The sequence below is a fragment of the Mus pahari genome, chromosome 17 (genome assembly GCF_900095145.1).
Source record: "Mus pahari chromosome 17, PAHARI_EIJ_v1.1, whole genome shotgun sequence".
In the NCBI taxonomy this organism is placed as follows: Eukaryota; Metazoa; Chordata; class Mammalia; order Rodentia; family Muridae; genus Mus; species Mus pahari.
The window spans coordinates 65570052-65595888 of NC_034606.1; the positions used below are offsets into that span (position 1 = coordinate 65570052).

The window sequence follows — 25837 nt, forward strand, 5'->3', positions numbered from 1 at the left end:
CAAAGACATAACCCGCCCCAGGCAGAGTTGGCCTCCCCTGCCACCCTCAGTGTCCGGAGCCATACATTTTGTCCCACTCAACTAATGAGTCCAGCTCCTTGGGGGGAGCCCGAGAGCCCACTTTGGCTAGAGCAGCCTCCACATCTTTGTAGGAGAGGGGCCTCTGCAGTCCGGAGAGGCCTGCCTCGGCTGCTGCCTGCTGGCACAACTGCCCCAGCTCGCCCCCAGAGAAGCCCTGAGTTCCCTGCACCAGGGCAGCCAGCTCCCGGTCGTTCAGCGCACAGCCCTGCTGAGCCAGCGCCCTCTGCAGGATCTGCCCGCGCGCCGCGCCGTCGGGCAGCGCCACGTAGAAGCGCAGCGCGAACCGCCGGCGGGTGGCCTCGTCCAGGGCCGCCGGCCGCGAGGTGGTACCCACCACCAGCACGCCGTCGGCGCGCGCGCCGCAGCTGCCGTCCAGGCAGGCTAGCAGAGGCGCCCGCAGGGAAGCTCCGTCGTCCCGCGCCGGCAGCAGCGCGTCCAGCTCGCTGATGAGCAGCATGGCGGGTGGGCGGCAGCGGGCAGCCGCAAAGGCCGCCTGCAGGAGGCGCGCGCCCTCGACGGCGCCGGAGGCTGCCAGGCTGGCTCCGTGCAGGCGCAGCAGCGTGGCACCCAGCCGGGTGGCGAGGCAGCGCCCCAGCAGCGCCTTACCGCAGCCGCGGGGCCCGAAGAACAGCACGGTCCGCGGCGGGCGCGCGCTGCCGGGACAGGCGGGCGGCCTCAGCAAGGGCCACAGCAGCTCCTCCTCCAGCGCCGCCTTGAGCGCGCCCTGGCCCGCCACGTCTGCCCACTGCACCGGCGGCCCGCAGTCTACCACCTTGCTGCTCACCAGCTCCAGAGCCCCCGGGTCCACGCCCTTGGCGGGCTCCCCCGACGGCTCCGCGAAGCCTCCGTGGGCGGCCGGGACCCGCTCCGGGAACTTGTCAAAGGGCTCGAGTTGCGGCGCGTAGGAGGGGGAGCCCAGGACCTTGAGAGGGCCCCCGCCGCCGTACTTGCCGGTCCCATCCTCCGTCGCCCCGGGTGGCTTCGCACGGAACCCGTTGCCCCGACACTCGGAGTCGTCCGCGGCGGGGTAGGAGGCGCCGTCAGCCACGGGGGCCTTGGCCGGCTCGTAAGCGAACTTGCGGTAGCGGGCCTCCGCGCCCTCGTCCACCGCCTTGCGCTTCAGGGACACGCCCTCGGCGGCCGCGGAGAAGCCGTAGGGCGCCGGCCGGGGGGGCGCAGGCGCGGGCAGGGGCGTGGGCGCCGCCAACCCGGAGGGCAAATAGGGCGCGGGCGGCGCGGCGGGCGGCGGAAGCGCCCCGTAGCCGGGCTGCGCCGCGTAGCCGGCCGCCGGGTAGTTGTAAAGCGGCGCCGAGGGGCCGTAGCCGGGCGGCGGCGCTGGCTGCAGCAGCGCGGGCGGGGGCGGCGGGGCGAGCGCGGCGCTCGTCTGCGCGCAGTAGCCGGACGCCAGGTACCCGCCTCCGTAGCCCGCCGCGTACTCAGTGGCCGCCGACGGTCCCCCGCACGCGTTGCCCGGGTAAAGCGGCTCGGTCAGGTTCCCGGCTACCACCGGGGAGCCCCCGAGGCTGGCGGAGCCACCCGCGCCAGCCGGCTTGGCTCCCGGGAGGCCTTCGTGGAGCGAGGCTAGAGGGTAATGTGGCTCCGGCCCGGGCCAGGGCTCCGGGTCCCCTTTGGCACCGTTGAGGAAGGCGGCGTCACCGTAGCTGCCCAGGCCCGGGCGCTCGTAGGGCGAGTCCAGGACTCCGGAGTACTTCTCTGCGTAGCGCTTGAGGAGGTTGGAGGCTGTGAGGGAGGAAATGTCGTCGTGTGCCCAAGCGTAGTGGCAGCGCTGGCGACCCCCTGGAGGCAACTCCAACTTGTGGACCGGCGACGGGGTAGTGGAGGAGACGTCCAGGTGCTGCTCTGGCCACTGGTTTAGGGGCTGGGCGTGTTCCGGTGTCCAGTGCATCTTCAACAGAGCTGCAGGCGAGAAGAACAGCAGCTGGTCAGCTCCTGCAGTGGCTCTAGGGACCCACTGACAGCTTGGTTGGCCGACGACAGGCTACCCGAGACCCTTTAGACCTAGAGTTAGTTTTTAAAAATAGTTTGCTCTACTCCAAGATGAACGCAGAAATGCCATGCTCAACCTTCATTCCCGGTAAGAGTGTTACCCTGACCACACCGGCTATGCCCCTCCATGGACCCCGATCGAGGGAAGGGTCAGAGCCAAACCATGTGAGGCTCACCAGTGGCAGACACTTGCTGTTCGCTCACTATGGGCCAGCCTCTGCAGCGTATCAAGGTTTGTAAAGACTAGTGCAGCCTGTCCAGAGCAGCTGGATAGGAGGTTCAACAAACAGGTCGACATCCTACTCTGTTCACCTTGGCGTTCCCTGAGATTCAAAGGTCCACCATGGGCCCTGGGGTGTGAGCGTACCCATCGACCCTGGAAACCGCAGTGGCTAGCCCAGCAACACTTATTTCCTTGCCGTTTGATTTCTTTCGGCCTTTGGCTACAGCAGTGTTCAACCTGCGGGTCATTACTCCCCCCCCCCGCCCAAATTTACATTATGATTTGTAACAGTAGCAAAATTAGAGTTATGGAGCAGCAACGAAAATAATTTTATGGTTGAGAATTACCACAACATGAGCAACTATGTTTAGGGTTGCAGCATTAGGAAGATTGAGAACCACTGGCCTAAAGAAACTAGAACCTGGAGCCTGGAGAGATGGCTCAGTGGGTAAGAGCCCTAACTGCTCTCCCAGAGGTCCTGAGTTCAATTCTGTAATGGGATCTGATGCCCTCTTCTGGTGTGTCTGAAGACAGCTACAACGCATTCATATACATTAAATAAATAATAAATAATTAAAAACAAAACAAAAACTAGAACCTGACCAAATGCTGTTTGTTTGCCTGCTACCTGCTCCATCCAAAATTACTCTCTTCACCTCACAAGCATTATTTGGGATGAACAGATGGTATGCTGGGGTATGTGAGATAGTACGAGCATGCAGATTATGTCAAGTGCATCACAGTGCTGGTAAAGTACCTGCTTCATCTCATGCTCAGGGACCTGGGTTCTATCACCGGAGGGGTTAAAGATGAAGCCTAATTTGTTCTGAGCTCCCTGGTCACCAAATGAAGAGGAGGCTGTGGTCAGACTCACTTTGCAAAACACCCTTGCTCAAAGGGAGCAAAACTATTCATGATGTGGGGATTCTAGAGCCAATCTGTGAGATACCACCTTGTCTCTGTACCATGAAGAGGGTAAATGTTCCTAGACTGTCCCTACACCCGTCAATGCACCAGTCCTGAACCAATAAGAGATGCAGGGCCCAAGAAATAGAACTGTGTAGGCACCTGCCTCCGGTGAACGGACCTGACCCAAGGACAAAATTCCAAAGACGACATAAGCCCATGGCATACTGCTTTTTACAGTGATTATTTCTTAAGCCCAAGCTTCCAAACTCTGTGTTGGTATGTGCATATTTTGCTGCACTGGAGATGGAACCCACAATCTCTGCGTGCCAGGTAAAAACACTACCAAGCTTCTTGGCAAAATCGTACCGACCAAGCAAATCCTGCATGTTCCACTAGGCATGGGGTTAGATCAAAAGATATCTCGAATGGTTCAGCCAACTGAGAAGTTGAGAAAGCAACATCCTTTATGGAGTAAGAAAATAGAGGTACAGGCCTTGGACCTTGGGGCTCTTGAGAGCATGACACTCCTGGCTAAAGACTCACCAAAAGACTGGTGTCTTGATAGCACCGTGAAGGGTTACGGGGGTGGGCGGGCAATGCATCCCAGATGACAGGACCAGTACATCCAGAACAGCAGGGCTAGTCAGATGCAGCTGTGTCTGCCTGCATTCCTAGCACTCGGGAGCCTGAGCCCTGGTGTTTAAAGCCGCCAACTGCACAGAGCAAAGCAAACCACAGCCGGCTCCCTTAGGATACTCTACTGCCACCTGCTGGAGACATCACAACCTACAGAGCTAGACGGGCTCTTGTACAGTGCACACCTACAGAACTAACAATGGTGAGCCTGTAGAGAGGACCAAGAGATGGGACTGAAGCATTTCCACCAGCTCTGCACACCCAGCCATGCTGGCAATGGCCATACACAGCGATGTGGCCGGGCCGTGGCTAATGGCAAGACAGCCTTGGAAAGTGAACCCCCCACATGTTAACCTTCATCTATATCAACCACGTAGCCAAATGCCTGATGGTCCACAGAGAAGGTGTTAGGGAAGTCACTGGCTCCTAGAAGAAAGGTAAGTCCTGGAGGGCGCCAGCAGCCAGACGCACGACATGAGGGACGTGTATTTCAGAGCCTCAGCTCTCTCTGAGGGGTTTTCAAAGATGAGAGCCAATCAAAGGAGCAGTTTCCCAGGACGTCCAGGTGACAAGTGACCCAGTGACAGGGTCACAGGAGGTAGCATCAGTTATATCAATGCAAGTATGTCACTACATCAAACCCAGGCTCTGCCCCCAGTTACTATTACCTGTGTTCTGGCTCAGAGCAAAGACATGTGACCTTGAAGACCGCGTCTCCCTTGAGTACACAAACCCTACAGGGGAAGAAGGGCACAATGAAGGTCCAGGCCTGGGCTCGTCCCCCGACTCCCTTCTCGGGCAGTGTCTCTTCTCACTGTTTGGCCTTGGCTCCAGCAGTCTTCACCTAAGACTTCCACAGGGCAGCACTGGTGCTCACTCATCAGAATAAGGATCCCAGGGGCCAGTTTCCACTTTGACCGGTTCTCCCAGCTTTATTCAACCCTCGATTTCCTCTGCAGGAGACCCCGTGCTTGACATGGCGCCTATACCACTCATTCACTGGCTCTCCTCAGACACTTCAGGTCAAAGTCTCTCCACTTTAGCCAGGAAAAAATGAAACATGAAGCCACGGTTCCTGTTTCCACTCTTATCTGAGTCCGTATCCACCTTGTGACCAAAAGCCTGATGGTCCACCCACCTTAGTAGATCCCCATCTCGAGCAAGCACAGGATCTGATCCAACCCCTTCAGCCTAACCTAACTGCTGTGCACCAGCTCCTTCCCCCTGGTGAGGGAACTCTTCATATCTCCAAGATGACTTCCCTTGACCCTAGGAACCCACTAACTGCCAGCCCGGCTCTGAACCCCTTCTTTTGAGGATCGCTGTCTACATGAGGTGACCATGATCTGCTACGTGGCTTTTAGGTTAGCAGGGAGGCAAGAGCTGTTCTTCCAGAAACTTCCGCTAAGCTGGTTCTGGAGTGTTACATTCCCCTCAAGGCCAGCAAGGGGAAGGACAAAGACCTGGTCTGAATCTTTGTGTCTAAGGACAGGGTCGAACAAAAAAGGGAGGAAGGCCAGGCTCCAGTACCTGTGTTCAAGTTGAAAAAAAAAAATGGTAGCAAAAGGAGCCTGGAGACACACCAGAAACAAGAGTGTGTTCAGCCTTAGGTCCGTGTGCACTTGGAAGTGCTGGTATCCAGCAAGAGCAACTGCGAATGCATACAACACACTGAAGACTGGACCGAGGTCCATCCTTACAGACCAAGCCACACAGGCCTGTCTACAAGATGGGTGGAGATCTGTAGCTCCCTGCCCCCTACCAGCCCTTAACACTTCCACACAGCCACCAGCTCTTCTGCAGCCCTCCCAACTCATACTCTATCCTATAGATACTCTATCCTCTCTCAGGGAGAGAGTCACAGCACTAAGGTACCAGCATGCCTGTCCCTGGCCTAGGGAAATGGACATAGCTGTCTCCCAGTACTGTGGGTTTGCTCTTCAAACCTCATGGAAAAATTGTATCCTCCTGGTCAAACAGCCCCAAAAGGGCTGTCCCTTTCCCTGTGGATATGCTGCCAAACAGCTGCACATGGCCCCAGGGCTGGAAAATAGCTCCTTGGTTAGTTTTTGAGGTCTTCCCTAGTGGTTGGTATCTGGGACTCTGGAGAAAGCACCCTCTTTCTACACAGGGGTGGTGTGTGTGTGTGTGTGTGTGTGTGTGTGTGTGTGTACCCATCTGCTTGTCTGTGTCTTTCTGTGTGTGTGCATGTGTGTACATATGTGTCTCTATGTCTGTCTGTGTATGTCTTTCTCTGAGTATGTCTGTATGTGTCTGTGTCTCTCTGTCTCTCTGTGTGTCTATATGTGTGTGTTTGTGCATCTGTGTGTGCCTTTCTATCTTTGTGTGTTTTTCTATGTGTGTATCTGTGTATGTGCATTTGTGTCTATGTGTGCTTTCCAATGTGTGTGTCTGTATGTCTATCTCTGTGTGTCTGTCTGTGTGTGTCTTGTATGTGTGTGTGTCTTGTGTGAGTCTGTGTGTGTGTCTGTGTGTGAGTCTGTGTATGTGCATGTGTGTCTGTGTGTGTGCATGTGTGTCTGTGTGTGTGCATGTGTGTCTGTGTGTCTGTGTATGTCTTTCTATGTGCGTGTCTTTGTGTCTGTGTGAGTCTATGTGTGTGTGAGTCTGTGTATGTGCATATGTGTCTGTGTATGTGCATGTGTGTCTGTGTGTGTCTTTCTATGTGTGTCTTTGTGTCTGTGTGTGCACGCATGCGTGTCTGTGTGTCTCTGTGTCTGTTTTTTTCTGTGTGTGTCTGTGTGTCTATGTGTTGTGGTGTGTGTGTGAATGTGTGTCCATGTGTCTGTCTCTGTTTGTGTTTTTTTATGTGTGTGTCTATGTGTTGTGTTTGTGTGTATGTGTGTGTGTCTGTCTGTCTGTCTGTGTGTAGTGGTCCCTGCCTAGCTTTGCCCAGAGCACAACAGAGCAATCAGTGATTACAGAATTACTGAACAGAAGAAAAAAAGTTTCTCCTACAGTCCCACTTCTCAGTGTTAGGAAGTCCAAGATTGCAAAACAGTGATTCTGCCTTCTGTGGGTGGTCCTGGTGTACCAACATCCACAGCCTGCCATAGTCCTGCACTGCCTTCCTGAGGTCTTGCTGCCTAAGGGTGTCCCGCCCATCTCTGCATCAGTCAGGGCTTGAAGCTTGATACTCCACATCTAATCCCAGCAAACCCCACATGGTCACTGCGTGGCCACCAGCCAGACCCAACCCTCACCTAAGCTTTACATTCCGTCAAGAACTATCGGCTCTGTGGGAAGAGCCAAACATTTCACTAAAACCCTACAGGACTTCTTAAAAACTAAGTCACACAATCTAGTCAGGGTGGGATGGGAACAAAGGGCAGCTACCATGTCAGCACCCCTCTCCATTCCCAGGAGCCCCTCAGAAACTCTAGGATTCCAGATTCCATTACCCTCTGCTGGGGGTGGGCGGTGAGGGGGGTGCATGGTAGAGAAGGGGCATCTGGACGCCACTCAACCGTGGTGGAGGAGGGCTGATGCCCCCTTCTGGGCAAGCCTCCTCCAGCTCCATTATCTTAGCCTGGAACAAAAGGGCTGAGTGGAGAATCCCATTGTGGGGCCTCTGCATGGAGATCTCGTTAATCTATTCACCGAGGCTCCCACAGGCCTTTTGTCACGGGCTTTTGTCTACAGCTTACAACTCTTGGGGTGGGGGGACGGTCCACAGTCCCTGGCAGAGCCTGAACAGGCCTCACTCCTCTGGACCCTGCCCCTCATGCCAACCCCCAGCTATTGAAAGAGGAGAGACTGAGTACTTAAACCCAGTCCTTAGGATTACCACACAGCAACCTCTTTCCCCAGTTCCAGGCGAGAGAACAGGCCCCAGCACAGCAGGATCCTGCTACTTGGGGGATAGACTGGGGGCCTGGCACAGGACCTAGCATGGATGGGGCTCAACGCATGTCTAGGAATTAGAAGTTACTGGAAAAGTGACTGTGGCCCACATTTGCTAACTACACTGTCTTCTCTCTTTGACACTATGGTATGCTTTCAAGATATCAGTCGTCACATGGCGGCCAATGGCAGGTAGGATGGGCTCAGAGTGTGGCCCAAGTTCACAGCCTTGATTGGCTGAGTGTGATCAGGAAGAAAGGGAGGGAGAAGGAATGGAGCAGTATCCGCCAAAAATGCATCTGAGTTAGGAGGAGCAGAGAGGTGCGCACTGCTGACGGTGGAAACTGAAAACCGTGGAAACTGAAAACCGTGGAAACTGACAGAGCCTCTGAAAACTGCACGTTTTCCACAAACAACATTGTGATGTGATGTGCGGAGCAAGCTTGACTTAAGCCTTAAAACTCCTCTAAACATTCAAATCAAAAGTGAAGCTTCAAGGCCGGGTGACAGTGCACGCCTTTAATCCCAGCACTCAGGAGGCAGAGGCAGGCCAGCCTGGACTACACAAAGAAACAAACATGAAAAACAACAAGGTTTTTGTTTTGGTTTGTTTTCATTTTAAATCACTACTATTCTCAAAGCTCTGACAACTGTTGGTATTTTGGGGGGTCAACGGGACCCACAGTTGATTTGATGTTATGGGTGTTTGCTTACATGTAGGCCTGTGCACCAACTACATGCCTGGTGTCCAAAGAGACTAGAAGAAAGCGTCTGATCCCTTGGGACCAGAGTTACAAACAGTTGGGAGCTGCCATGTGGGTGCTGGGGATCGCACCCTGGTCCTATGCAAGAGTAACAGTCTGACCTTTATCTCCAGCCCATTAATAAAGTGTGTGTGTGTGTGTGTGTGTGTGTGTGTGTGTGTGTGTGTGTGTGTGTGTGTATGGTGTGTCTTTGTAGGGCTATGTGTACATTCATGCAAGTACCAGCAGATGCCAAAAGAGGGCATGATATCCCCTGGAACTAGAATTACAGACCACACAATGTATATGCTAGGAACCAAACGGTCCTCTGTAAGAGTAGTGTAAGTTCTTACTGAGACCTGCCTAGTTGGATTTGTTTGTTTGTTTTTTCTTATGAAAGTAAACAAAGGGAGGGAGTAGGGAGGGAGGCAGAAAAGATTTATTCTGGAAATTCAGACACAGCCAAGGCTATCTGAGGCTTTGCACATCACCCAAGATGGGTCTGCAATGATTGGAGCCTTGACACAGAATCCTGGCCCAAGATGAGAAAAAAAAAAAAAAAAAAAAAAGCAACAAGTTTGCTGAGCCACAAACAGCGTCCACGCCGGTCTTCTTGCCCTACTCCCATTCCACAAACATAAGTAGATATTTTCAGGGTCTAGAACAATGCCACGGAGGCATGACTGGCCCTGGAAAGGGGGCCTCTTCCCTCAGTACCAGCATGTTCAATCTGCTCCCACTGCTGCAAGGTTCATGTGCCCATCGAGGACCGCTGCTCTGAGGGAACAGGAGATACAATGCACCTCCCCCCCAGCTGTCCCTAACTTCACTTCAGCTCAGAGCCAGAGTAAAGAGTATGGGGCTGCAGAGGGGGTGAGGTAGAGGGGTTACAAGCACAGGTCTGGCGTGGGGATGGTAGGACTGGAAAGTTCCTCCTTGGACAGATCCTCCACCTGCCTCTATCCAAGATGCTCATCCCTTGTTAATTGTCTGAGGACAACACAGGTCTCTCTGTTGGGGGTACCAGCCTAACACAAGAATGCAAGCCACTATTCCTCCCAGAAGAGATCCAGAGAAATCAGCCCTGCTCACTCAGAACCACAGACAGGCTTTTGGCTCATGCGGCATCTCACAGCTGCCATGTGCTCATCAGGGTCCACGAAGAGTCCTGTTTCTCTCATGTATCCTTTCTGGCCCTCTGTCACTAACCCCTTACCTCCTTGGGGGAGGCTGGAAAATGTCTTCTTGGCTGCAAGAGTAGAGGTGGACTGAGCTGTGTGTGGCCCTTCTCTTGGACCCTGATCCTATTTTCCCAGCTCCTCCGTCTCCACTCTCCTGCAGGGTCAATCTCCCCCTCTCCACTCGCCACTGTGTCCTCATCAGCCCATAATATGCGTGATTTTTCCCACCGTGGGGGCAAAGCCTGGAATAATCGCTGACTACATCATCTGGCTGCTTTTTAAAACTTTCCCAAAGCCAACAGCTTGAAAGTTGTCTAAATTATTATTTCGGATTCCTCTTGTCTCATTTCATCTCTGCGTTCGAGGCCCAACACTCCACTCACCTGCCTCCACACATCTCACTCCACTGACTGTGGCGACCAGACACCAGACCAGCAGGCTTTCTCAGTCTACCCTTCTCTGCCTCTCTAGCTGTGCTCCATGCCCCCAGCCAACCTCGCAGGCTCACCCCCGACTCTGACTTCTCTTCCATTCAGGCATCTGAATCATCACTGCCAGTCTCAAAACTGAGCATCCCTTGCGTATGGATGCTGCCCTAGGCAGAGTTCTGCAGCCTCTGTTTCTTCTTCTTCTTTTTTTTTTTTTTTTCCCGAGACAGGGTTTCTCTGTATAGCCCTGGCTGTCCTGGAACTCACTTTGTAGACCAGGCTGGCCTCGAACTCAGAAATCTGCCTGCCTCTGCCTCCCGAGTGCTGGGATTAAAGGCGTGCGCCACCACCACCCCGCCAGCTTGTTTCTTAACTGAGTTCCACCATGGCTGGCACTTGCAGCCTGCAGCCCAAGCCACCATCATGAACAAGTCTCAGACTCAAAGCTGAGCAGATGCACGGGCCATCTGAGTGCTTGGAAGGGGGAGAGAAGGGAGTCAGGAGCTCAAAGTCACCCTCAGCTAAGTCATGAGTTTGAAGGCAGCCTTCATGAAACCTTGTCCCAAAACACAATGACAATACCAAAAGCATGGCCCCAGATCAACCTTCTGGCTACCACCCTACCCTCCACACACCCTCCGTGGCAGGAGGGCAGAGTCTCCCTTCTGGTTGTTCAGGCAGATGCCGCCGCCTCTCATCATTCACTCCTTCACACATTAGCTGCCCTGACTTCAAACTGTGTACAGAGTGGAAGCCCTTCTCAGCACCTCAGGGGTGTGTCTCACTCACCCCAATTACCACACTGTCTTCTCTGCTCCTTACTAGTCATGAGGGTGCTCTGAAATGTCTCATGCATCGCCATTCATCCTTCAAAAGCTTTTTTACTTCATCCGTGTGTGTGTGTGTGTGTGTGTGTGTGTGTGTGCAAGTGAGTATGTGTGTATGTGTTCATGTGAGTATGTGTGTATGTGAGCATGTGTGTGTGTGTGCAAGTGAGTATGTGTGTATGTATGAGTGTATGTGAACATGCATGTGTGTATCTGTGCATGTGAGCATGGGTGTATGTATGTGAACATGTGAGTGTATGTGTATGTTTGTATGCAAGTGAGCATGTGTGTTTGCATGTAAGTATGTGTATGTGTGTGCAAGTAAGCATGTGTGTGTTCATGTGAGCATGTGAGCATATGAGTGTATATGTTGTGTGCAAGTGAGTGTGTGTATGTGCATGTGAGCTCATGTGAGCATGTGAGTATGTGTGTATGTGTGTGTGAGTGAGCATGTGTGTATGTGCATGTGAGCATGTGAGTATGTGTGCATGTTAGCATGGGTATATATGTGTATGTGTGTGCAAGTGAGCACATGTCTGTGTGCAAGTAAACACGTGTGTGTGTGTGTGTGTGTGTGTGTGTGTGTGTGTGTGTGTGTGTGTAGGCCAGAGGCCGATGTGGAAGGTTTTCCTCAGTTGCCCTTCATCTTAATTTTTGGGACAGCATCTCTTGCTGAACCTACAACTGACTGATTCGGCTAGGCTAGCCACTGAGCCCCAGGAATCCATCCGTTTCTGCCTTCTGGCGCTGGGATTACTCACTGCACTACTGTGCCTGGCTTTCTTTTTCCTGTGGCAAGTAAAATTCTGGTCCTCACCATTGCATGACTGAGCCATCTCACAAGTCCTTTACCCACTCCTCTCAGATTAGAAGCTGACATTCTCTCGTGGCTGAGAGGTCCTGACAGATCTGTCTCCATAGGGATGGGTGGACGGATCTGTCTGAGTCCTCTGCCTCAGCCGTCATCCCTGTCACAGTGGGTGCTCCCACCCTGGGGTCATTCATTTTCACCCTCACAGCTCAGCTTCACTTCACACACAGGCCCTCATCTGCATGCTCTTGCCAGCACTTTACCTATAGGCCGCTTTCCCTCCCCTCCCCAACCCCCGTGGAACCAAGAAGCCCCACGAGAGCTTTGTGTGCTTTGCTGTTTGTCCCAGGAAGCTAAGACAGTGCCTGGCACACAGTAATTCTTAATAGGTTTTAGGATGGGCAGGTGGGTGAGTGGGTGGATGGGTGGGTGAGTGGGTAGGCAGGTAGGGTGAGTGGGTAGGTGGATGGGTGAAGTGGGTAGGGCGGGTGGATGAATGGGTGGGTATGTGGTGGATGGGTGGAGAGGGTAGAGTGGGTGGGTGGATGGATGGACACTCAAAGAGGTTCAAAATTGCTTCTTCTGTCTCCAGACAAGGAAATGGAGTCTCACTAAAATGGTAGGATGGCAAGAGAAGACAGCAATAGATGAAGAGGGAACTCTGTCTCCCAGAACACCAGAAGAGGGCGCTCAGCTGGACCAAAGGCGTCCATCCCAGTTCCCCAGGACCCACCCTGCCTTCCTCCTCTCTTGGCTCCCTACAGCTCTGCTCCCACAGGCCTCTGACAGAAGACAAAGGGGCAACGGAATTCCCATCAAAGGCCACGGACACACGGTAAAGAGATCAGGGCCCTTGGGACCCTGCTTCCTGGAGGTAGTGAGGCCTCCCCGCCAGCCTGGCTCCTCTCCAGGGTGAGGGTGTGGGGGGTACTGCCCCCGGCCTCCTCCTATGTCAAATGCCAAACAGCAGGAGGTCAGCCTGGCCAAGTGGCCCCCATCTGGGCCATGTGTGCACACACACGAACTGGGGGAGGGGGCAGCAAAGAAATCCCTGTCTGTGTCCTCAGTCAGGGTCACAGCCAAGCTGTGACCATCTGTTGTCCTCTTGAGAGGCCAGGCCAGGGGCCAGCACCCTTGAGGAGCGAGCAAGTGAGTGAGCAAGCAAGCGAGCCTTCTACTTTTCCTGCGCTGTAGGATTTGCAAAGACTTCAGTCAGCATCAGTCTTTCTCCTCAGGGGACACAACGGAGAGCAGTGCTCTCCCATCTTACAGGAGAGGAAATGGAGGCTGGGAAGGAGACAGGGGTTCGCCCAAGCTGTAACAGCCACTAAGGGTGGCGAGGGACTCAACCCATGGGTCCAGCCCTTCTCTCTGCTGCAGCTTTAGCCCAGGTGCCCTTGCTCAGGATCGAGGTCACAGAGCCCAGCCACCCACCCTCCCTGGCTACCTCTCTGCTCCAGCCCAATTGCAGCCGCCTCCTCCTCCAGGAAGCCTTCTCAGGTTGGTAGCCCCACTGACATCCCTACTTTCCTACCGTGGCTGTCCGACCCATGCCGCTGCTCAGCTCCCCACGCTCAGTCTATAGCCACAGGAATGTATACAACATTTCCAGACAACTTGACAAGGAGCTCGATGTGACAGGAAAGGTCATGCTTAGAGCAGAGGTGTCGTTGGCTCCCAAGCACCTCACTTAAAGCCCCATAGCTTCTAACCCCACACTATCCAAATATCAGCCACCAGCCACGGGGAACTATGTACATGTAAACCCAATAAAACTTAATAAAACTAAAATATAATTCCAGAATAGCATTGGCTACATTTCAAGCACTCGACAGTCACGTGTGGTAGCTCCATATAGGATGTGACCGTGGAAAGATCTAGATGGGGCTGCTCTAGTGGCCTCTGTAGACTGCTTTGTGGGAGCCATGGTGGCAGGCCTCAGAATGTAGGCTGTCCCTTCAGCCTCCCTGGTGGCTTTACATCCAGTCACTCTGGACTCCAGCTTCCCTGAGATGGCCTCAGCCTCGCTGGGACAACCCCCTCCCCCAGCCCAGCCTGTCTGGTCTGCCCTGACCAGTGAGAGGAGGGGCAGGCCGAGGAGGGGCAGGCCGGAGAGCAGGACACAAGGTAGGACAGGGCAGTTTGTCATCTGGGCCTCCCTCCCCCGTCAGCTCCTAAGTGCCCCTCCCCCACCCCGTCCACCATCCTCATCCTCAGCCAATCCCAAGGACAGATGGGGGTTGGCAGAGGGAGAGAAATGTAACCTCGGTGAAAGCTCCGTCAAATGACAACACAGTCCGGGGGTCACAGCTGTGTCCCCTGAGGCCTGGACAGTCCGTGCCCAGCCTTGATATCTGGCCAGGCCTGGGCTGAAGTGGATCTCTGCAAGGGGAGTGAGGGGGTGGGGAGAGACAATGGAGAGTCCTAGGGGGAGATCATCTGAGATGGGTTATCCCAGCAGATGCAACCCAGTCCACACTTAACGTGGCGGCACACCCACACTCCATTCGCTAGCCCTGACCAGGTAGAGATGCAAAGACAGGACAGGTGGGCTCCCTCATCAGCAGGACCAGGTAAGGGAACAGCTTGTTCCAGGCTAGCTGAAGGTCCTTTGTCTCTGTCCAGTAGTCTGAGCAGGGTGGACATCCCCCCCAACCCCCTCCTTTAAACAGGCACGCGCATGCACGCACACACACACACACACACACACACACACACACCACACAGCTGCTTTCACAAACCCCCTCTCATAGTCTCTGGCCAATCACAGCACTGACGAATAAGTCCCACTGTCCAACAACCCCCAGGGAGTGTATTAGCACATTGGAATGGCTCAACCCTCCACTGACAAAGCCTGGGGCCTGGGGAAGAGCCACAGCAGGAGGGTGGAGCCTTTGGGGAGCTAGCCTCCCCCCTCCCTCTCCCCCCTCCCTCTCCCCCCTCCCATGAAGACGCTTCACATTCTGGGGCTCAGAGAAATTTGGGGGGGGCCTCAGCTCCAGCAGTGAATAAGCAATTCATAAAATCCCAATTTACACACTCACTGAACAAACAGACCATCCGCAAGCTGGGGAGGCCGCGGGATGCCCAGGGCCCCTCCCCACAATGCTCAGCGGTGATGAGGATCCTGAAGCTAGACACAAGGCCCCACCACAAGGGCTCAGGGACCGGCCAGTGCCTCCTGTGACCTGGTTGCCTTTGGGGTACCTCAGCTAGGCCCCAGCAACCTTGGTCCACTCCAAGTCTTTCCTCTGGTGCCAACGGCCTGACTTCCAGACCAGAAGGCCTCTTTCTCCCGCCCCCTTTCCCAGCTGCTCCACCCAGCTCTCCCAGGACCATCTCCAGGTGCTGTCCCTACTGAGGAAGGCCCTAAGGCCTGTCCTTCCACTACCCCATCTTGCCCCCAGGACAGGGCAATATCCAGAAACACAGTGCTGTAAAGGCTGTATCTTTCCATAAACGATCTCCCTGTGGAAGCTAAGGAGAAAGCAGCAGACTAGTTAGTAATCCCCGCATCTTCCTCAAAGAAAGCACACACTGTTCTGCTCATGCCTATGTCTGAGCGAGAGAAGTCATCTGGTAGAAAAGAAATAAATGCTCTTTTAAACAGCAACACCCATTTCAGATGCCAGGCGATTAGCCAGGGACCTCAGAGGGGGGCTCACCAGAGCTGACCTGTGTGTACCTCTTGCCTGCTGGAGATGGGATAAAGGAATGGCAGAATGTGTTTCCTGGATTAAAAGAAAAAGTGACTCCAGGGGCTGGGAACAGCTTAGAGGGCAGGGCAGCCCAGCCCACGCTGTCCTGGAGCAACAGTTGCAGTCAGTCAGGGACTGAGTTACCCCTGGGCACCCCCCCCCCCCGGAAGCTGCAGGAAGGAGTGAGGAGAGCCCAGTGTGCTTCCTAAATACTAAAAGGACACACACACACACACACACACACACACACGTGTGCACGCGTGCAACATCCGGAAATCCCAAGGACAGATGGAGCGGGCAGAAGTCACTACATTCTCTACACTCTCTCGGGGCCACGATAGGAGGAGGGATGTGGTATAAGCCCATTCTACAGCAGGACACGCTCCCACTTTCCCCTCCTCCTTGTTACTTGGTGAGTCTCAGAGTCCTGACCTCGTACAGTTTAGACCCACCATGGACCGGAGGGAGGCCAAGCAGAAGAATGGCCACGACTGGGGCTCTCTCAGGCCCTTGTAGCCCAGAGATCAACTGTGGTCTGTGGGAGAGTGATCACAGACCTCCTTCCTGCCCATGGCTTATCTGTGGAAGAGTGAGCGCACGCATGACATTGGTCTCTGAGAGGAGTGACAAGTCTGGATCTCCGACCTCTCCTCGGTGTGAACTGGTAGGGGAGGGCAGAGCGCCTTTCCAGATCCATGCTGGTGGGAGCTAGGGCTGAGCAGGCGGGGCCGGGGGCGGGGCCGGGGCGGGGGCAGGTTTGAACCAGCTACTCCGGAGTCTGTTCTATGCTCCAGCCTGAGAAAGCCCTAGGGGAAAAAAAGTGCTTTCTCAGCCAGAAAACAAAACAAAACAAAACAAAACAAAACAAAACAAAACAACGAAAACTAGAAAACCGAAACCCAGCAGATCTGAAGGGCAACTCTGGAGAAAGGGGCCAACGTAAGACCTGCCTGCTGGCTCTGAGAGACCACGGTCAGGTCTCACCGATCTGTGGATCTGACAGCCCCTGAGAACACAGAGCTTCCCAGGCAGCCCCTGCCCCCTCCAGTCTGTATCTTGGGACATCTTTCACCAGCTTCTCCTCTGTCCATAGGGAACCTCAGGGCCCCTATAATGCCTCCTCTGTCACTGTGAAACTGTGCAAGCAAGATCCCCTGCTTGTGTTTCAAGTCCCCACTGAGAGTCCACTGACTAGATCCAACCCATCCCGACCTCCCCTTTTTCACAATCCCTGGGACCCGAAGAGCCAAGAACCCAGGTGACGATCTATAGGGCCAGCCAGGGTGTCCAGAGACCTTGGATGCCACCGCTCCCCTCCAGAGTCACCTAAGACTGTCACTACCCAGGAGCCCCAGCCCATATCGTAAGGCACCTGGTTCCTCACATTCTCTGAAACTGTCCCTACAGCTGGTACCACATTGAGCCCTCTGCCTCTGCTCTCCAGCCCTTCAGTCTGGCTACCAGAGAGGTCCCCCAGCACAGAGTACAAAGCCAGTCCAGTCAAGAAACAGATAGAATCCCTTGAAGTGGCTCCAGTTAGGAGGTCAATTCTTTCTTTTGACCAGTCTCAGGCCCGTCATCTCAACCCCGCAGTCACAGCCAGTCTACCCTCTGAGCCACCTGTGCATACTCTGCCAGGCTTCTGTCTGTCCATCGCCTCTGCCCCGAACACCTTCCTACAGTCTGCACCGAGGAACTCCCAAGCCCAAGCGTGATTCCACTTTGGCTCTGAGGCCATCCCCGGCTCCCTGCTCTGCTGCCCCCCATTTAGATGCTTATTGACAGCTGCTGTCAATCATTAAACCGAGCTCCCCTCCCTGTTGGACCCTTGTGCATGAGTCTCCATAGACCAAGCTGTCTGACCAAGCATCCCCTGCCACTCCCCCCCTTACTTCTTATCTTTTCCCTCCCCCCAGGTACAGATGGTATGTGTGAGGGGAACCAAGGCCTTCAGGCTAGAGGCTGGTCCATACCGCTTTTCAATTGCAATTTAAGGACAGCCGCCTTCTGGAGCTGCAGGTTCTACATCCTCAGGTTCAAACAACTACCCAGCAAAAGCATTTCAGGAAAAAAAAAAAAAAGGCTCCCAGCCTGCCCTGAGCCTATCTCTGTAATTACTTTTTGGAGAGATGCTGTGGGCTTTCCTCTGAATCCTCAAGGACCTGTAGTGGAACCCTAGGCTGGCCCACCTCAAACCAACTGCCCCCCTGGGGGCCCAGCCCCTCCTCATTTCTGCAGAGAGAGAGCAGTGCAGGCCTGCACCAAGGGCTGCTAGGGACCTGCGGGGAAGATGAAGGCACTGAGGAAGGAAGATGTCAGCTGCTGTTCTGCTGAGCTGGGGCCGCTGCTGTCTAGCAGTCTGTCTTTTTGTGGGTCTGCACGGAAGGTTCTCCGACCTTTGGGGCTTGGTGCTGGATGGGCAGGCGAGAAGAAATCATGAGGGCGCTTGGCCAGATGCTAAGCCGTAGGTGGCTGGGGAGTCTGTGATCTGTTCTCAGAAATACTTTTCATTGTACAAATAAGACTGTGTTTGTCTACAAGCGAAGAGTAGCGTTCGAAAATTCTCCTAATCCACGAACTCCTCAGAGGTCCTGGGACACAAGACTCAGGCCAGGGGCCCAGAGTCTCCTTCAAAACTTGGTGTTCTGCCTCCACTCCGCCAGACCTAGGATCTAGTTGCCTTGAGTTGGTGTGGGAGGGGCTCTAAGAGGCTCGAAATCTGGTTGGTCTTTTTTCCCTGGCCCCCCACATGCCCCCATTCCTGCACATGGTGCTGTATGAGAGATGAGAGACACACCCTCACAGTGCCTGTCTGACCAAAAGGTGAGAAAACAGGCCCAGGCAGCCCTCCTCCAAATCCCCAGGCAGGCAGCCCTCACAGCCTCTCCTCAGCCCTGGGGTACTGGGCTGAGTCACTCAGCTATGCAGCCAGGCCGGTCCACCCGGGTGTTGAGTGGGAAGGGCTGGGCCCAAGGAGATGATTCCCATGGCTGCAGGGCCACCTGACAGAGAGAGCGGGAGAAACTGGGGGAGGTCGCTAAGCCAAGACTGAGCAGCCACGAACACCCCTCTGCTTGCTCCGGTGGGTTCTCAGCACGGGACTACTCACTGCTATATGCCCGGTTTTCACAAGAATCCGAGGGTGGCGTTCCCTTGTAACAGATAAGGAAATCGAGGAGGTACAGTTCCCTTGTCTAAGTCAGCAGGCCGGAACAGGCGGGCCAAAGGGACGCCATTCGATTTGACAGCTAGCAAGATGACTCCTCCATCTGAATTGGCCTCCCTCACCATTTGTAAGGCTCCCTAAAACCTCCTCCCATCCAGTCAAGCCCAGAGCTCTAAAGCTGTTCCTGTGGCCCCAGGCTCTGAGGACCTCTGTCCTCAATGTTAACTCCAGACAGTGGTTTGAGTCACTCTCACACTCAGAGAAAGTGACCACCACTTATCGCCCCTTGACAAATAGCAAACGTTCCGTGAAATATTTCTGGGTTCATGCAAGGTGAGCCCGAGGGAAGGTTCTAGAAACCTGGAGGTGCTGTGTTCCCCACCCACAGGGACACTGGACATCCAACACTGCCTTTCCACTGCAGCTATCCCGTCCTCTGGGACGCTCTCTTGCAATTCCCACATGGGTGGGCGCCGGCTGGATACATAAAGGGTCCCAAGCCGAACTCCCAGACTCCCTCACCCCCAGCACCCCAGACTCGTGCTTCTCAGTGAGGGACTGGGGATCTAAATCTCCGGCCTGGAGAGGGTGGGACAGTAGGAAAACAAGAGACAGAAGAGGCCATGCCCACAGGACACAGTCTGTCTGCAAAGGAAGCTCTTCTCGAGAGAGGTCCTGGAGCTTTAAATCTGAGGCTCCTTGCTAAAACTCACGCCGAATCTGGGTCTCTTGGCCCATATTTCACTTGGGAAACTAAAGTAGGAGGATTTCTGGAAGCCTGAGGCCAGTCAGTGCCACAGTTAACTCTCTAGGCCAGCCCAGGCTACACAGTAAGACCTTGACTTTAAAATAAATAAATAAAATTAATTAAAAATACAGGATTCAAGAGACAGAGACAAAGAAAGAAGCAGACAGGTACCCCATCCCTTAAAGGAGTGGCTGAACCATGAAGGTTCTGACCTCACGAGTGGATTCCTGTCCGGCCAAGATATGAATCAGCAGTAGAATACCCCATCTGGCAGGCATTAGGTCCCAGGTTCAAGGCCCAGCGCTACTTCCCACAAGAGGAGTGATGTCTACGCTGGTGGCTCACACCTTTAATCCCAGCATTCATAAGGCAGAGGCAGGCAGACTTCTGTGAGTTCAAGGCAGCCAGGGCTACGGAGTAAGATGCTGCCTCCAAATAACATTACCAGAACGACAGTTACCCCTATCCGGTTCCCTCTTTCTCAGCCCAATGCCCATGTGCCCTCCGCCATGCTCTGACCAGTACAAATACCCTTGCTAGAGGCCCTGTGCCCCTGAACTTCTTAGCCAAGGAAAATCCCTAGCTTCTGGTAATTCCAAGGAGCAAAGCCATCTATGAACTGCCATTGCTCTGTGGGACAAAGCAAAAGAGGCAATTTCTCCTGGTGATTAGGGTCCCTAGAGAGCTCGTCTGTCCCCAACAGACATCTACAGGTGGGGATGGAGTCAGCATGCGGGGGCTGGGGCCAGTTGGGAAGTGTACAGGAACCACTAGTTATTCCCCCTATGACCTCAGGGAACAAACACCTCCCTAGACTCTTGAGCATCCAAGGGTCAAAAGGGACTCTGAGCTCCAGGAAGACCAGTGCTAAGTGACCTTTGTCCCAGTTGTCTGCTGATTGCCACCGACACAGACTCCCAAGGACAAGCCCCTTCCCAGGGTTCCTATAACGGCAGTTGGCCTTCCTCCCAGCCTCTTTCCAAACCACGCTGTACAGTGGCCACACCCTCAGAAGTTCCCTTCTATTCAGGAAGTCTTGGGACCAAAGCCTGTCTTTGCCTCTTTGCTGGTGCCCAGCATCTCATAAGTTCCCTGAAGGTGACATCACATAAAAACAATGGATGGGCGTTGGATAAACTACCTTTGAGCATGACCTCCAACCACATAACAACCTCTGTTCGTGTTAGAGGCCTGTGTCAGGCAGTCCTGGAGCTGCCCCACCCCCAAGCCCCCACTCCCAGTGTGAGGCTGAGACATAAGAGAGCTCTAGGGGCCGGCGAGACAGTTCAGTGGGTAAGGGTGCTTGCTGCCAAGCCTGACAACCCAAGCTCCACCCCGGAACCCCACACAGTGGGAAGAGAACCAATTCCTCCAAATTGTCTCCTGACTTCTGTATGTGTGCAGAGACACAGACACACAACCAATCAATCAATCAATGTGAAAAATGTTTTTTGAGAGGGACTAACTCTGGCTCCAAGTATGAAATCCTTGTTGATGTGGGAGAAATCTCAGGGAGCACGGCTGATGCTCTCGGGGAGCACGGCTGATGCTCTGGGGAGCACGGCTGATGCTCTGGGGAGCACGGCTGATGCTCTGGGGAGCACGGCTGATGCTCTCGGGGAGCACGGCTGATGCTCTCAGGAGCACGACTGAGATCCATATAGGATGGTGGGGTGGTGCTGGGTCACCACAGAAGGTAAAGATCTACCCAGGGGTCAAACAGTGAGCTGTGTCAATGACTAATTTTGTCACTGGTCTAGGTGTGCCAGGCCCTGAACAGAACAGAAGAAAGCAGGCCTCTGTCTCAATTCCTGCAGGGAGCCACTCTCCTGCCTGCATGATTCCTGAGCCCTGTTCTTTATCCCTGCGCTGCCTGGGAGCCCAGGACTAGCCAATATAAACTAGGCGTGGGGGGTCTGGAGAAAAAGCCCAGTGCTGGAGTGCCCACCCAGTGTGCACAAGGCCCGGACTCGAAGCTACAGTACTACAATAAGTAATGGAAAGAAACAGTGTGAGTGTGAGCTCAGCTCTTCACTGTGAACTACAGCTCACAGGTAAATTCTAAAGTTGTCCACAGTTCGGAACTGAAGGCAGCACGGCGCAGCTGAATGCACCGCTGCAGTGTTTTCTTGGTTCGGCAAGCCAGGGGAATGTCCCCTCCACAACAAGTGCAGCCCTATGGACTGGGTCATTCAGGAACACCAGCTCCCTGATCCCTGCTCATTCACTTTCTCACTGAGAATGGCTGGCGGCTCATGCAGTCCCCTGCCAGTGACACCCTGCAGTGCATACAGTCCCCCTGCCATGGGTCATAAAACCTTGGTTGTCCTCAGAATCTCAGAGGGGCTAGACCAGGGGAGGGTTTCTGGACATACTCCTTATGGGTTTTAGGGGTTCAAGAACCCCTAAAGGAGAACACAGACTATCATGGTGTCAGCCTGTGACAATGCACTTTTTCTGGGGATGCTTTCATTTCTGCGGGCTCTGTAAGTCAAAACATAGAGACCCACAGTTTGCTATTCTACCCTAGTGGCTCAGAATCCAACCCAGAGCCCAGCGATCGTGAGGCACACCTTTAATCTTAACACTCAGGAGGCAGAGGTAGGCAGATCTCTGAGTTTGAGGCTAAACTGGTCTACTAATTGAATTCTGAGACAGCCAAGCTACACAGAGAAACTCTATCTTGAAGAGAGAGAGAGAAAAAAAAAATCAACCCAGGACCTTGTACATTCTAGCCAAATACACTACTGTTGAGCTAACTTCCAGCCCTCGTGCTAGACTCCCATTATATGTACTTAAACATAAGCCCCACTCACCAACTCTGAAACTCAAGCTAACTCTGCTGTGGCTCAAGGAAACACCAGATTTTTTTTTGTTTTACTCCTGGGTGTAGTGGGGTCACCACATATGCATCTACAATAGCACTGAAATATACCCGGGCCCTTTTTATTGTTGGTGATAGTGGTTGGTTTGAGACAAGAATCTTACTTTGTGACCCAGGTTAGCTCTGAACTCGAGATAATTCTGTCTCAGCCTGTTCAGTGCTAGGATTACGGGGCTGAGTCCTCACATCCAGTTTTACAGTGGTCCTCTTTTTCCCTTGCAGGGAAAGCCTTGGGATTCAGTGTCACACCGTTTGGAGAATCTATCTTACTAACCCTCTAGTTCCCAGGAGACAGCAGGGTCAACCATTACTAAGACTACAGGTGACTATGGCTCACCCTTTCCTGACTTCTGCCCACTCGTGGCAGGAGCTATCAAGGCAACAGACCAAAGGTATGCCAGGCCTTGGCCACCTTCCAATATGTAGCCCTGGGACCTTTCCTGAGCCAGCCTCCTGTGGAGCCTGGTTTTCATTAAATAAGGTGACGAAGTCATTAAACGCCAAGGCAAGAAGAGGCAAAACCCTGCTGGAGGGGGCAAGGAAGGAGGGGCAACCAAACAACCTGTCCCCTGACCTTCCTCATGACCAGTGGGGTGGGAGGTTTGGGGGGGCGGGAGGGGAGGCTCCTCAGGACCCAGAGCTGCTGTAGTAGGAACTAGTGGTAGGGAGTTGGGGGTGTCTCAGCCAGATAATAAGCAATTGTTAATGTGATCCATATGGGTCCTGACTGGCCTCTCTGTTTAACAGGATGATAATGGCGGGGATGGGGTGGGGGTGGGGGGAGAATGCAGGTCTGTGGAGAAGGAAGGAGCAAAGTCCTCGCTGGACTTGGGGGGTGGGGAGGGTCACCAAGGAGGAGGAGAGAAAGAAAGGAGGATCTGAGCCACTGGGGGGCGGGGGGCTCCAACACCCAGGAGGGCAGAGCTTCTTGTCCAAAGCGACCGGGATTCCAGGTTCTGCAGACCACCCGGTCAAAGTCTTCACAAAGCTCCTTTTCCTCACCCAACCAACATTTATGGGTACCCAAACGGTACAAAGTACACTGTGAAGCAGGCACAAGTGTATAGAAGCTGGCCTCCTGGAGGCAGAGCCTAATTTGGACCCAGCCACAACGGGGGGGGCGGGGGGGGGGAAGATACAGGTGCAGCGCTAGGAGACCGTGGAGGGAGGGGCAAGGGGCAAAGCTGGGGACTCTGGGGGAGGCTACACAGGGGGATATGTGGCATCCTAGCTGGGCCTTGAAGAATGAGGAGGTTGTGGCAAGGCCGGGACAATGGAGAAGGCATTTGGCTGAAGGAACAGCAGGAGCAAAGGCAGAGAGGCGTGAAATTGCGTGGAGAGCCTGAGATTCAGCAATAAAGCTGCAGCCAGGCAGGGGAGGGGAGGAACTCTTGGTCCATGAAAAGCTGTGGCCATGGATGACCAGAAGAGAGGCAGGAACGGACTCTGGAATACCGCACTGGGGTCTGGGTTCCTCTCTCTTGCTTTCCATTCCCCTGCCTTGATCTGGCTGGGTACTGGAATTGTCTGACTAGGTGACTCTCATTCTGACCACTGTCCTCCCCAGAGCCGAAGAACATGCAGGTCCTTGGAGGCCCACCGCATCCCTGGTCATCCAGCCCCTCTCCTACTCCTAGGGACATTGAGAAGGAGCAACTCCAATCCTGCCTTTCAACTAAACTCCCCATTGGCGCAAAAGGGCTTCCCTCAGAAGACGGTACAGTAAGGGTGTGAAGGTCGCCTCTGGATGCTGCGGGCACCAATGGAATCAAGTAGAAAGAAATGAAATGGTGCTAAATGTGGGTAAGGGCGATTTACGAGGCCTGTCACACCGCCCTCCCCGGCCATCCAAGCAAGACCCTCCCCTTTCTTCGGGCGACTGGAGAAAGTCCAGCCCCGCCCCCCTGCCCACAGTTCAGGGTGGTCGAAAACCCGCTCCCGGATCCTGGAGCACTGCAGATCAGCACCCCCTTGCACCCCGTTACGGCTGTCCCTGGGGGCGGGACTAAAACCCAGAGAAGGACGTTCGCACCCTACCTAGGGGTGCTGGGGGGACGGGAGGTTCCGGAAGGATGCTCAGGGGTTTCGGGTGGGATTCTGGCATGGTCCAAAACTACCCCGTACAGTCAGAGATCTTTGGACTGCAGTATCTCCAAGCCCACTCCAAATACTGGATGGCTCCAGGGGAGGTGTCAAACCCCGGGAACCGAGAAGCTCCCAAACTGTAAACCTAAAGTGGGAAGGGGAGCAGATCCCCACTTCTAGCTACCCGGCTGAAAGCAGGACTCCGCTCAGCCTCTACTGCCGGTGCGGACAACACAAACATTCTTCCGTCCTCTATTCTCCTCCAAATTAGGTATCCATGGAGACAGGGCCGGCAGCCTGACAGCCCCACGGCCTAATCCTGATTTAGTGACCGTCCCTTTAACAGCCCACCCACCCGCCCACCCACCCCTGCACTCCGGGCCTCAGCGGGGCGCAGGCTCCAGGCTGCTCTCGCTCTCCCCGGCGCTTAACGCTCACAGGCCCTCCGCCAGCGGGAACCACTAGACCGGAGAGGTCCGGGAAGAAGCCAACATATATTAAGCTCTTACTGTGTGCCCAACAATCTACAGGGGACTCTAACAAGGGTCTGGAAGTGGGAATCTCTGCATAGACCATAAGGCTCTAGAAGTAGGGAAGTTTAAGGGGCTCTCGCAAGAGCTGGGAACTCCGAGGGGCCCCGGGTAACCAATAGTCCACTGGTGAAAGTAAGCGCAGTTTCGTGCAACACCCCAACTCTGAACTGGGACTACTGTACCGGCCTGGGGAGAAACGAAGGGCGTGTGCGTTAGGGGCGCAGGGACCGAAATGGCCTCAGTCTCCTGTCACTGCCCCGTCACGATGCTGGGGAATCTCCAGGCCAGTAACCCAGCCCCCACCCCCTCCCGCACACACAGGGGCCGCTGGACAAAGACCTGACGGAGTGGGAGGGGCCTGCGGGCCGGCCCTCGGGCTCAGGCCTCCGGATCCTTCTGGGACCCGAACCCGCAGATCCTAGCTCCCTCTCCCCAAGCCCGCAACTCCCCAGAGTCCGCCGCTCACTAACACCACCTCCTCGTCTTCAGACCGGGCGGTGAAGCGGGTTCCCGTCGGCGGCCGAGGGGCGATCTCAACGCTGGTCGCCCCCCTTCCTCCGGGGAAATGACCCTGGGCTCCCACGCACCCTCTCAGGTCTCTCCCGGCCTTGCCCTCCGACCTCCGCCTAGTTGGAGCCCCTGCCCCTCAGCCCCCGCCCTCCCCGGGCCTCGCACGGCCCCGCGCCCGCGGACAAAGCTCTGGACATCGGACCGCACAGTCGCCACCCCCTGACCCCCGGCCAGCCCGCGCGCTCCCGCGCCTGCCCCCTCCCTGGCCTGCGACGCGTACCTCGGCATCCCGGCCGGGTCCTAGGTGAGTGTGCGCGGCCTGGGGGGGCGTCCGGCCCAAGGACCGGGGCGGGAGCGCGGGCCGGGGGCGACGGGCCAAGGCTGGGGGTCAGCGGCGCTCACCATCCTGGGGCCGCTGCTGCTGCGGCTGCTGCGGCCGCCGCGGCCGGGAGCGGGACTGGGCAGTGGGGGTGGCCGGACAAGGGGCGGCCCAGGCTCCCCCC

At 54.9% G+C, this 25837-nt stretch overlaps 1 protein-coding gene across 2 annotated transcripts; it reads right to left on the reverse strand.

Annotated features, from left to right (window-relative positions):
- Nucleotides 1-25811, reverse strand: Fignl2 (fidgetin like 2). 2 transcript variants are annotated; one of them, XM_029547732.1, is made up of 3 exons: nucleotides 4672-4704; nucleotides 4525-4590; nucleotides 1-1998 (listed from the first exon to the last, which is right to left on the reverse strand). In XM_029547732.1, the coding sequence occupies exon 3, from the start codon at nucleotides 1985-1987 to the stop codon at nucleotides 47-49; it is 1941 nt and encodes a 646-aa protein (XP_029403592.1). In that variant the 5' UTR covers nucleotides 1988-1998; nucleotides 4525-4590; nucleotides 4672-4704; the 3' UTR covers nucleotides 1-46. The 2 variants fall into 2 exon arrangements, with proteins under 2 accessions (XP_029403592.1, XP_021072994.1); XM_021217335.2 differs by lacking the exons at nucleotides 4525-4590; nucleotides 4672-4704 and adding an exon at nucleotides 25615-25811.
- Nucleotides 25812-25837: the final 26 nt, after the last annotated feature.

What these genes read in the sequence shown, in the direction of transcription:
- Fignl2 (XM_021217335.2), bottom strand. Translation starts at nt 1,987, where the DNA reads ATGCACTGGACACCGGAACACGCCCAGCCCCTAAACCAGTGGCCAGAG.